Here is a 12,817-nt window from a genome sequence, read left to right as displayed (position 1 = left end):
ATTCCGTTTGTTTGGCGCATGCTCGTACAAGGAGGAAGAAGAAGCGCATGCTCGTTTCATGGTTAATTCGGCTCCGTCTTCTTCCCCCCTTCTCCGACAGTCTTCTCCTCCTCAGCTAGCAAACGTGAAGCTTGACAATATTCTCGAGCTGCTGGCTAAATAGTAGGCCTATTATCAGAGTTACTGTGAAACCCGTTTTCATTATGTTATTGTCCATGCTGTAACGTTAACCCGAGATGACAAAAAAGTTGCTAGCCAGCTAAAGTTTGTTTTCTTCCGGTAGACCTTATTAGGCTACGTTCATGCGCCGCCTGTCCAATCGGAACCCTTCCCGACCCCCAGACGTTCAGCAGAATACAATAAAGCGTAATTAACGTATGTTCCATGTAAACGCCAATTCGGAATTATTATTTCCATGTAAACTCGAAGGAGAATATTTTAATTCCGATCTATTTAATTCTGAATAAACTAATTCGGAATTAAAAACATCATGTAAACGTGGCCAATGAATGGAAAGCAAATGCATCTCTCTCATTGGCTTCAGACACTGAAACGAGTAACAAAGCCAATTTATAGGACAGATGCTTTATATTATCCTCTTCAAGAGGTTCAAACATTGGTTATGTCTGCGCTTCCAATCCCATTAGGTGACAAGCTTTAAAGCAACACTAAAGAGTTTTTTGTACTTTAAAATAATGTTTCCAAAATCATTTCAGTGGTTCATCAACTCGTAAAAGGGTGCACGGCACTTCTGCATTAGTTTCGCTGCCCTCTATCGGCTATTAGTGGTTCTGTAGTAGGCCTACGATTAAATGAGACATAAGAAACTACAAATTTGACTTGCTTCAATGTCGCAATACATCATACTTTCATAAAATCATGCAACATACTCTACATTGTCTGTGGACATCGTTATTCGCTGGATAAACAAATAGCATTCATGCGACAGAGGAAAAGTGCTTTAGTGTTGCTTTAATAAGCTTCTAATTAAGATGATTGGACAAAGCTAACAAAACATAACAGGCAGGAATGGCATTCAAATAAACCTTAATAGTGGAGAAAGCTTCCTGTAATGAGCACAATATCTGCACCATAGTGCACTGAAACGGTACTGTCTATGAGTGTGTTTACATGGACATTAATATTCCGATTATGGCCCTTATTCGGAATATGACAACCCTAGCACCACTGCTGGGAAAAAAATCTAGGGGAAATACTGTTAGGATAAATGTTTCTCCCCTCTTCAGTGTTTACAAACCCATCCAGACCATAAAACTAGTCATGAGATTGATATGTAAAAGAATAAAATGCCTTTTATAAGCCAAATTACATGAGAAAGAGTTCAATGCCTGCGATCAAAAGCAATAAAGTGGCCACAGGCCCCCATAAACACGTTTACTGACTCATCTTGGATATTTCTCCGTGCATAGCAGTCATCTGTTAGAAATATCAAACAAACTGAACATATTTGAACCAGTTAGGATGCCAAGCTGTTGCTAGGAAGTCATATCTTTAGGACTTAGTACTCTTGACCCACAAGGTTAAGGAAAGATAAAGTGTTTTGGTGGTCTGAAAGTCTGAATGTGGGAGAAAAAAAAACTTATATTACTTAACTTATAAAACTTAAATAACCTTTTAATGATGTTATAATGTCTGGTGTCTTACCAACATGATGTTTGAAATCTGACCTTCAATTTCATACACATGCAAACATATTACTTCCCAAGTTTTTTGAGGAAAGTGTCCACAGTGATGTCTAACACTACTGTATGTACAGGATGCAAGGTGTCTCTTACCAAACAAGTAACCCACGCAAAAAGTGAACCTTGTGAAACCTTGCTAATCTACTACACCTGGCTAATTTAGGCTAAATAAAATTACAGGTAGTGTCTCCCACAGCCCCAACTGACTGACTGACTGGTTCTGTCTGTTACTACAGGCCAGTGTGACGGCACCCAGTTTCAGTGCACTAACGGTCAGTGCATAGACCTGGACTGGAGGTGCGATGGAACCAAGGACTGCACCGACGACTCGGATGAGCTCAACTGTAGTAAGACGCAGGTTTTATATAGCTCTTTTTTGTTCATCTGAGTGCTCAGAGTGCTTCACAAGTCTATGCATCACATTCACACATTTAGATTCCCACACATTGTGAGTCGCAGGGCTTCACTTATCACTGGCATGTTGCACACACACACACACACACACACACACACACACACACACCAACTCACCCACACACACACACAAACAAACAAATGCACACAAATGCACACTCACACATCAACACCAACAAACTGCACACAGACACACACACACCCCCATGCACGCACACACCGTTGTTTTAGGCCTATCATTTCACTTAATTGCTGTGCAAAGTACATCACTTTTTTTAGTATTCCAGTATTTCAGTTTAGTATCCATAAAAGATGTAATATACCTGTGCAGCTATACTGAATGTGATTTCAGAGAAGGGAACATCTGCTTTCAACATGGGGACCATGAGATTTATTCTACTTACACTGCTTCTCTGTTCAACTGTTCTGGTTCAAGGTATGGATATTTCTGGCTCTATTATTTATTCTTGTTCTATGCTGACATGACAGAAAGAACTTTTTGTCAGTAATAACTCAAATTAGTTGTAGGTCCTTGTCCATTTTGTTTAAAGCATTTAAGATTGGGGTTCGACAGATATGGTTTAATATTAAAATGGGTTCAAGGTTTGTTTTGTTCATCTCTTTTTGTGTAATACAGAGGAAAATCATTGAATAATGAATCATTGACTATTGAATGAAGAAAAATGAGGAAATACAAATGAGTAGCTATGATACATGGTTTAATTATGACCGACACGTAGCGTAGCGGCGGTCAAGGAGTCCCAGGGCACTGAAAGGCCGGGGTGCAGAAAACTTGGTGCGCATGTAGCCCTACAAGCATAGCATGGAACCATTGTTTTTCATTTTGATCCGTCGCCCCCCCCCTGCCGGACTGGACCCCCGAAAGAAGGGCAGGGTGGACACAGTTTTCGTTGAATATCTCGACAACCGTAGGGCCTAGGAGGACCACATTTTTTTGTAGGTTGGTCTTCAGGGGCCATATCAACCCATACCATAATCACTCATTTCATGTATAGCATACTTAGATAAATAGGAAAAAACAAAAATTAGGTGCTGTAATCGCAGGTATTTCTGACCTGACATGTCAAAACTGCACGAAATTGGCAGTGTAGGATCACACAAACACACACACACACACACACACACACACAGGTACGCACAGTGGAGAAATATCTTTGCCCTGAGAAATATCTCGACCTAGGAATGTTGGAAAGGCCCATTCAAGTGAAAGGAGCATTCTGCAGCTTTGAAGAGCCGTGTAATTAGGAGAAAATAAAAAGATAGATCGCTAGAGTAGAAATTCCCTTCCAGAACAAAGTGATACACTTCATACTTCGTCCTAAGCCTCTGTCAGCTGAATTCATTTAGTCAAATTGGTACTTTTTTTGTATCTTCATTTTGAGAAATACAGTATCTGTATGCTTGTTTTGCATACTTGTAAGGAAGTTTATTCTGAATTGCAGTATATAACATGTTTTTTTTTCAAATAAACAACTAAACAAAGATAGTCAGAGCTTACAAAGATGGTGAACAATCGAAAAACAACCTTATATTTGTATTTGAAAAAAAAAAATATAGGAAATCCCCTGGTTTGTTTTGAATAATACACTTTGTATCCCCACGACCGAAATCCAAGATCAGTAATGTGAAATCGGCACTTTCCTCAATTTTTCATTTGGCCTATCTCCGCTAGGCTGTCCTACATTGAAACCTACGACATTTTACATTGTCTCGGCTAGAAGCAAGGGGAGTGGAGGCCGTAGAACGCAGTTGGACAAATTCTGAGAACAATTCACCAGCCTATCATGAGGCACAAAAATATGTATTTTGGGCTCCTCTGTTGTTCTGTATGCGTGACTAGCCTATCGTTGCCTGTTCGTTGGTGAAGGAGAATAGTAATGGCAGAGACGGTTGGCACCGGATCTTTGGTAATGGCACTGAGCACTGAAAGACCAAGAGAGTGACCTGAGGTCGTTTTTTAAATCTTGTAGGCTACTTTTGATCTGACCACGAAATCAAAAGTCTGAAAAACAAAGCGTTATTTGTTTGTTTGTATCACATTCATAAACAAATAATGAAATAACATGTTTTGATTTTGGATTCTCAATTGAACATAAAATGAACACAAAATGCAAATCCGTTTTTTGATGACTGTTTCAACCTTGAAAATCAAATGAACAGAAGGGACCGGGTCGGGGGTCACAGACCATTACTGTATAACATTATTTTGGTGATCATGGCTATGGTATGACATTCTTATTTTACCCAGGTACCACTAATGATCCTGTAACACCAGAAACTGCTACTGCACCTCCTGAAACCACTAAGGATTCTGTAACACCAGAAACTGCTACTGCACCTCCTGAAACCACTAAGGATCCTGTAACACCAGAAACTGCTACTGCACCTCCTGAAACCACTAAGGATCCTGTAACACCAGAAACTGCTACTGCACCTCCTGAAACCACTAAGGATCCTGTAACACCAGAAACTGCTACTGCACCTCCTGAAACCACTAAGGATCCTGTAACACCAGAAACTGCTACTGCACCTCCTGAAACCACTAAGGATCCTGTAACACCAGAAACTGCTACTGCACCTCCTGAAACCACTAAGGATCCTGTAACACCAGAAACTGCTACTTCACCTCCTGAAACCACTAAGGATTCTGCAACACCAGAACCTCCTAAACCTACAGGCAATTATTTCTCATCTATTAAACATAAGTCAGACTATTTTCAAGTAGATCGTAACTGCACATAAAATTAAATTGGTTTAGGTCATTTTTATAGAAGAGGTGGAGGTTGACTCATAGCCAAATAAAGAAATTAGTCCTTAGAACAAATTCAGGATGCCTACCATGAACTGAAACTATAGCATTATGCCTATCTCAAAAACAAATTATGAGGTCATCAAAAAATTGTTCAAGAGGGTTGACAAAGGGATACAACGGGCCCTATCTGTAACCTTTGCTATGCTAATTATGAAATATAATTTAAAGTTGCAGGTATTTAGCAGAGATTTTTATCCGTATCCAAATATGGGCTGACTGATTGACGCATACGGTGCCGTCACACAGACTGACTGTCCACCATTTCAGAGAGATATTTAAAGGATGCAAGATTAATTTAAAAATCACCATAATTTACCTAATATCATGTAAGGATTCCAAGACTTGGGCTCATTTTGCCCTGCAGCCACTATTTTGGATAGAGTGTTTAGACCATCCATGTCCATCAGTCATTTTTACAATAGTTCCCTCACATTTTTTTCTTGCTGCACCTCATGTCCGCAACATACTGTATCTGATGTAACTTCTGATTTAGCTGAGATAAATATTAATGTGAGATAGATTAAACCTCATGCAAAATAATAATAATAATAATAATAATAATAAACTTCACAGGCAAAACCCTGATCCACCATTCTTGGAAACTGGAGATTGCAAACAAAATGTAGGGTCATATGACATAAATTTTGAGATGCAGGAAGTGGCCTCATCTGACTTCATCTATGAAATTCCAAAAAGTTACCTTAACATGTGAGGTGAACTAAATAAGCAAAGAAAAGGGGGGAAAAAGTCCAGCTCCTGCGCCGTCGTCGGCATGCACAGGTTCAGGTCAGACTTGTGACACAATTGTGGCCTGAACCCAATCCCCATCCCTCTCCCACTCAACGCCATTCATAACACTCACTTTTCTATTACAGTAATAAAGGCAAGAAACGTTCCCAAAATTAACTTTAGGAATTAACAAAAACGAAACTTTCTCTAGCACCAAACCACACTCATTTGTTTTGAGGTTGGTGGTGAAGGAACTAAAAACATATAAGCAAGTTTTCTGTTTTGGTCAAGTGTGTGTCAAGAGGATAAATGGAAACAAACAATGAAGCTGTTATGGTGATGAGATTAATTACTCATTGGCTTTGAAGGGTGACTGTAGCCTATATGGTTACCAATTTACAAAATATGAAGGCAAGCAAATTAAAAAAACATCAAATACAACGCTTATTTTGTTCCTTGTTTTACACAGTTTCACAGTTAACACCCTCTGAGTGTCTGTAGTTCATGTATCTGTCTATAGTATTGTATATATGTAGGCTGTGTGTGTGTGCGTGTGTGGATCTGTGCATGCAGGAATGCATATATATGAACCATGTCAGCTAACTATTACATGTATGTCCTTTCCTCTGTAAAGATCCATGCGATCCCAACCCTTGCCCTGAAAACAGCAAGTGTGAGGAGATTGCTGATAAAAAGCACAGATGTATTTGTGATGCTGGACTCAACTACAATGAAAACACAAAAGAGTGTGAAAAAGGTACACTTGTCTCACAGACCAATGATCACTTCCTAAAATCACTACTGAGGAGGCCACAGTGTTGCCGTAAAGCTAGTGTAAGAGGCTTCTCTCCAAAGAGGCTTTCTTGAGATGTTAATTGAATGTTGCTCGAAGTGTAATTGTTGCTTGTTAATTTCATCACATACAGTATCTGTGTCAAAAGCTGTTGCTTTAGACACAGCACAAGCATTTGAAAAGAGTGAAGAATGTTTGTGTCTTTTGAATGGCAGCAAAAGTCTTCCCTGGAGACTTGACAGTGAAAGGAACATATAACGACAAGCTGGCAGATAAAACCTCTAAGGAGTTTAAAGAAATGTCAGATAACATTGTTGCTGAAGTAAGTCACTACTGATACGTAATTCCTGTTTTTACTACAATGTAGATGCAATTAATTCCCTCTGATGTTAAAGAGTATATTGTAAGGTGGAGGACAGTCACATCACGCAGGAGATAAACTGAAACTGAAGTAAATGTGAATTCTACACAATTTCTTATTAAAAAAAATAAATAAATAAATACAAAATATATCCCTCCAGCTCAAGGAAGCATTTAAAGACCAAAAGGGATACCTTTCCTCAGTGGTCCTCAGTCTACGGTGAGTAACCTAATTTTTCTGTAATCTTTCCTATATACTGTAGATGCATGTATGCCACCTAGTGGCCACAAGTAGTGTTTGCATTCAGAAACATACACACTCAATTGAAAAGTGTAATAACTGGAACTAGAAGGAACTACATGTAGCCTTTTGTATGCAATACAGCGTGCCTCAACTGTGGGCAGACCTGACCAATGTTTTGTTTACTACCGTACTCATGCAAAAGGAATAATGTGGTCACAGCAGACCAACTGACACTTCAAACTGCACTTATTATGCAGAATCTGACTAAATAGATGGGTACAATGCAGTACAGTCATTAGGCTCGCTTGTGTTATTGTATGCTCATTGTGTCCTTGTAGAATAGAATAGAATATATACTTTTTTGATCCTGTGAGGGAAATTCGTCTCTCTGCATTTAACCCAATTTAACCGAATTAGTGAACACACACAGCACACACACAGTGAGGTGAGTCACACACTAACCCAGAGCAGTGAGCTGCCTGCCCAACCATCGGCGCTCGGGGACCAGTGAGGGGTTAGGTGCCTTGCTCAAGGGCACTTCAGCCATGGTGGACTGGTCAGGGATCGAACCAGCAACCCTCCGGTTACAAGCCCGAAGCCCTAACCAGTACACCACGGCTGCCCCTGGGGAAGGATTATATAAACAAATAAACAAACAAACAAACAAACATACACACATGCATAAACAAGTAATCGAATTAATAAATGTACCAATATGACTAAATACAGTATATGTTTTGTGGGATGTAATGTGAGGGTAAAGTGTGAATAGACAATTCGTCATTCATTCAGTCACACATCAGTTACACTGAGGACGGCAGGCTCATTATCACTGTCATTCCCTTATCACTGCCTTTGTGTTTTACACAGGAAAGCTACTACCAAAGTGCTGTACAGGACAACAGGTGTCATAGCTGAGGTTGAAAACCTCTTTGATGTTACATCTGCTGTCAAAGAAAGTGAAGTAAAAACGGCTATTGAAGGATCTAAGGGTACAGTGTTAGCTGGGGCAGCATTCACAGGCATGTACTAGACTTCCTCATCGCCTTGACCATCACTGTTCTTTCATCTGTCCCAGCCAAAAAGGGCACTTACTGTATGTCTCCAGATATCATGAGATATCATTCGAGCCAGAGGAATAGGTTACCTCACTCTTATATTTTTGCCATTTAATATTATTTCATTCTAAATCACTATGCCACCTTTACCTTTATTTGTTGGTATGGAATATATGGTACGTTGTGGCTTAATGCTTGATAGGAGCAATATACATAAATGACTGTTAATTATGTATTAGGCCTACATTCTATGTTTATCATCAATCTATTAACAATTCATGTACACACCATATTCACAATATTGTCTTATTTTGAATAAGGTCAATACTCGGAATAATCATGTATTACATTCTATGTTTATCAGCAATCTATTAACAATTCATGTACAGTACACACCATATTCACAATATTCTGAATAAGGTCAATACTCTGAATATTCTGACATGCTAGACTTTTGGTCATAACGTCATAGAATGTCGCTGACAATAAATCGTGGGTAGATGGCCATGTCACAAGACCCTTTCTCCAAACGTCGTTCCCGACTTTGAATATTCAGAAGAAGAAGAAGAGACAGTTCCTGTCTGCTTAAAGAGGCGTGTCGCAAAGACGTCATAGTGGGATATCGATTTCTGTCAGATTGGCAAGCAGTTCAGTTCGAATGTTAACAGGTCTGCTTAAAGGGGGATTTAGCCCCCCTCCCCTTTGCGAAGACAGATGTCGCAAAGACGTCATAGTGGGATATTGATTTCTGTCAGATTGGCAAGCAGTTCAGTTTGAATGTTAACAGGTCTGCTTAAAGGGGGATTTAGCCCCCCTCCCCTTTGCGAAGACAGAACGCGGAAATGATCGAATGTTTGCGCCTCTCGCTCCGCTTTAACCCTCTCTGGTATTACCAGATAGAGAACACCTAAAAAGAAATGTACAGTAGGCCTACGAGTGGATTTTTCAGTCGATCGGGTCATCAGAATACACCGCCTTTCTTGATCTGATTGGAAATTCGTTCAGATCAGGCTGAATCCAATCGGTTGAGGTGTTTACATGAGGCATTTTTATTCTGATTGAGCCATAACTCAACTAGAAAAGCACTCAGAGAGCGCAGACCTCCGCATGTATTGTTCTTCATAGGTTGTCATAGGCTACATTTGAACCTAAACTATCGTCACCACGTGGCCATACCATGCCATTACACCACTAAGCTAAATACATAAAAGGCTCCGGAATCCCGACGGTGTTACGGATCACTCCCAAAATGTAATCGTTTCTTCCTTGAGTCATGTCTGACCTGACCTCCACTGAAAATGTCATCGAAATCCATCAATTGCTTTTTGAGTTATCTTGCTAACAGACAGACAGACAGACAAACAACAAACAAACAGAAACACAAAAAAACATACGCCGGTCCCCGATGAAAACAAAACCTCCTTGGCGGTGGTAATAAAAACTACATTAAATACATGTAAACGGGGCTAATGTAACTGTAACCTTAAACCTGACATGTTTTGTAATCATTACCTTAAACCTAACTTCTTTTTGTTCATTTTCTCCAGCAACGGATCCATGTGAGAAGTCTGATCCATGCAGTGCGGCGACGACCACAGCATGCATTTATAAAGATGCTCAGGTCAATTGCACTTGTAGGGACGGGTTTGCATGGACAGAGCCCAACAATTTCGTCATGTGTGGAGGTGATCAGAAGTTGTTTACTTCAGATTCTCCCAAGTGTGATGTGCTACTCAAATAGGATGTGTTCCAAAAGAAAGAACGAGTTAAATAGATATAACCTGAATTCCTTTAATTCATCAGACAGCAACATTGCATTTTTAAGCTATTCTTTTTATCATCATTGTTAATTATTTCAGTTAGCCTTTACAGAATAGTAGTCACATCAGTTTCTAGTTTTATATACAGTATATACTGTGCCCGTTTGTACATTACTTCAAATCCTGTTATGAGCAACTGTCCATAAAATGACATTACAGATTTCATAAACTGTTAACTGTGAACCCAGATTTTGACCAGGAAATTGACTTGCTATTCTATTTCAGTATGCCCAAGTGGTAAAAAGGCAGATGTTGGAGAGTGTATAGAGTGAGTTTATCATCATCATCATCATTTGTTTGTTTGTTTATTTGTTTGTATCACATGTGCATATTACATAGACAGTAAGAATGTTTCATATTTTGCATTATCTTATCTACTTTTCTTTATTTTGTGTTGTCAGTTGTCCAATTGGCTACAGTGGAATTAACTGTGAAGACAGTAAGTGCTACCTATACTTAATTAGGCCTACATTGGATGCATGCACTGTTATCCCTATTCTTCTTAATATAGTTATTTTTCTACTTCCGAGCAAAATCGATGGTTTGCTTATCTGTCTGTTTGTCTGTCTGTTAGCAAGACAACTCTGTAAGTAATGGATGGATTTCAATGAGGAAGAAACGATTACATTTTGGGATTGATCAATTCCATCGTCGGGATTCCGGAGACGTTTATGTGTTACGTTTAGTGATGTAATGGCATGGTATGGCCACGTGGTGGCGATCGGAATAGTTTAGGTTCAAATGTAAAGAACAATACAGGCGGAGGTCTGCGCTCTCTGAGTGCTTTTCTAGTTATGTTTTCTAAACAAAGTTCGGGAGGAGCCCATACAGTAGGGTGGAATGACAGCCATCACTAAACCCACTTTTGTTGTACGAGATAAAACCCCTTCATAACATTTGCCTTTGGAGTGAGAGTTGTACATTTTGTGAATACAAACACATGTTTGTCTGTATCATAGACTCTTCTCTGACATCTGACAGTGCATATCTCTCTGATTCTCTCTCTCTCTGTTTCCTATCAGATTACCTGCTGATAGTGATTGTGGTGTCCAGTGTGCTTGGTGTGCTGATGGTTGTCTCTATGTCTGTCACTACATATGCCTTCCTTGGGTGAGAGTCTGTTTGCATACCGCTATTCACTATCCGCCTCCCCCATTAAGAAACAATATACTGAAGTTGCATTGAAGTATCAACACACACACACGCAGGATTGCACGCACACACGCATGTGCACCCAATTGCATTCTCAAACTTAAAAACACATACACACACTCTCAAACTCAAACTTGTTCCTTCATGAGTCACTGTTGCATCTGAGTTCATGCTTCCAAAAATCATAATTCTAAGACTGATCTTTTCACAGAAAACCAAAACTCAAGAAAGGGAAGAAAGAGAAGAAGGACCAGTCTAAAGGCAATGATATTGGTTTGAGCTATCAAAACCCGATGACTAACGGCAAACCAAGCTTCATGGTTCCACGCGCTGGCGGGGGCACGGATATGGTCAATAATTACACCAGGCCCAACACAAACGTGGACCGTACCGCCAACATGAACGGCTATCGCGCCAACACGCCGACAGGTATGGAGAGCAACGGTGGCGGTATGGGTGGCTACCGCGCTCAGGCTGGCCAGGGCCTTGACCGATCTGCAAACATGAGCGGCTACCGTGCCAACACGCCCACTAATGCGGGCATAGGCGGAGGTGGCATGGGCGGAGGAGGCATGGGCGGAGGTGGCATGGGCGGCTACCGTGCCAACACCTCCTCTAATGTGGGCATGGGCGGCGCCCGTGTCCAGGCAAACCAGAACCAAGCCAAAGACTGGGTAAGGACAGAGCACACTCTGAATTTATCAGTGTCCTCTGAATTTAGAAGTGTCTGGTGTGTTCCTTCAAACGATCACTTCACTCAGAAAGAGCACATACTGTATATGATGAGATTCAGTAGACTCATATTGTAAAAAAAATGGTTGTTATTTTTATGTAGTTAATTTAATGTTATGGTTATGAAATTTTGTCCAAAGTGATAATGTATCACGTTCATATATTGGTAGTATTTACATACAGTATGTAATAATGTATTTGTTTGTTTGTTTTTATCCATTTATTGATTCAGGGGAGGCCATCCTATGAAGAACCAAAGAACTCAAACTATGGCATGCCTCGTGTAGGCCAAGCCAATCAGCCCCGTAACAATCCCTACAGCTCCTTTAATGATCGCAGAACCCCATACTAAAGCCAGGCTTTAATACTAATCCAGTCAATGAGAGAGAGAGAGAGAGAGAGAGAGAGAGAGAGAGAGAGAGAGAGAGAAAGAGAGAGAGAGAGAAAGTATGTGTGAGTGTGAGAGAGAGCGGGAGAGCAAGAGAAAGAGGAAGTGAGAGAGGAAGGTGCTTGTTTGGCAAAATTGCACTCTTAAATGTTTTGCTCAGTTATGAATGAACAGAATACTGAATCTCTGCACTTTAGCACTTATGACTCATTCCTGACTCAATTGAAATGTAATGAATTGGGGTTATTGGGGTTGAGGTTATTCTATATATATATTAGGGTTGTTTTGAGTAAATTCATTTTGAATTCTTCTAAGTGCAAAATGATAAATTGTTAATTTACTTCATTTACACATGTATTGATAAGCTGAGGTGAGTAAATGAAATACAGTGTATTGCTTGCAACAGCTTAAGTCTGGAAACGAGTACAGGGTACTACTGTTATGGCAACATAACTTCATGAATTAAAGCTTCTATAAATCACCTGGGCGGTGTGAATTGCCTTCTTACAAACAATTACAATGCATTTAGTAATATGTAAATGGTAATCTCTGGTTATACCATTTATTTAGACAGTTGAGACAGTTTAATAC

The 12,817-nt window shown here is 39.9% G+C and overlaps 1 protein-coding gene across 1 annotated transcript; it reads left to right on the top strand.

The window, feature by feature from the left end:
- Nucleotides 1-2,480: 2,480 nt before the first annotated feature.
- LOC134070156 (mucin-13-like) lies at nt 2,481-12,278 on the top strand. Its single transcript, XM_062526411.1, has 12 exons — nt 2,481-2,553; nt 4,387-4,815; nt 6,314-6,436; nt 6,688-6,794; nt 6,994-7,052; nt 7,947-8,098; nt 9,682-9,819; nt 10,180-10,222; nt 10,356-10,393; nt 10,977-11,064; nt 11,318-11,780; nt 12,071-12,278. The coding sequence occupies exons 1-12, from the start codon at nt 2,493-2,495 to the stop codon at nt 12,188-12,190; spliced, it is 1,821 nt and encodes a 606-aa protein (XP_062382395.1). The 5' UTR covers nt 2,481-2,492; the 3' UTR covers nt 12,191-12,278.
- The last annotated feature ends 539 nt before the right edge of the window (nt 12,279-12,817 follow it).

The sequence above is a fragment of the Sardina pilchardus genome, chromosome 22 (assembly GCF_963854185.1).
Source record: "Sardina pilchardus chromosome 22, fSarPil1.1, whole genome shotgun sequence".
Classification (NCBI taxonomy): domain Eukaryota; kingdom Metazoa; phylum Chordata; class Actinopteri; order Clupeiformes; family Clupeidae; genus Sardina; species Sardina pilchardus.
This window is presented reverse-complemented; position numbering and strand designations above follow the sequence as displayed.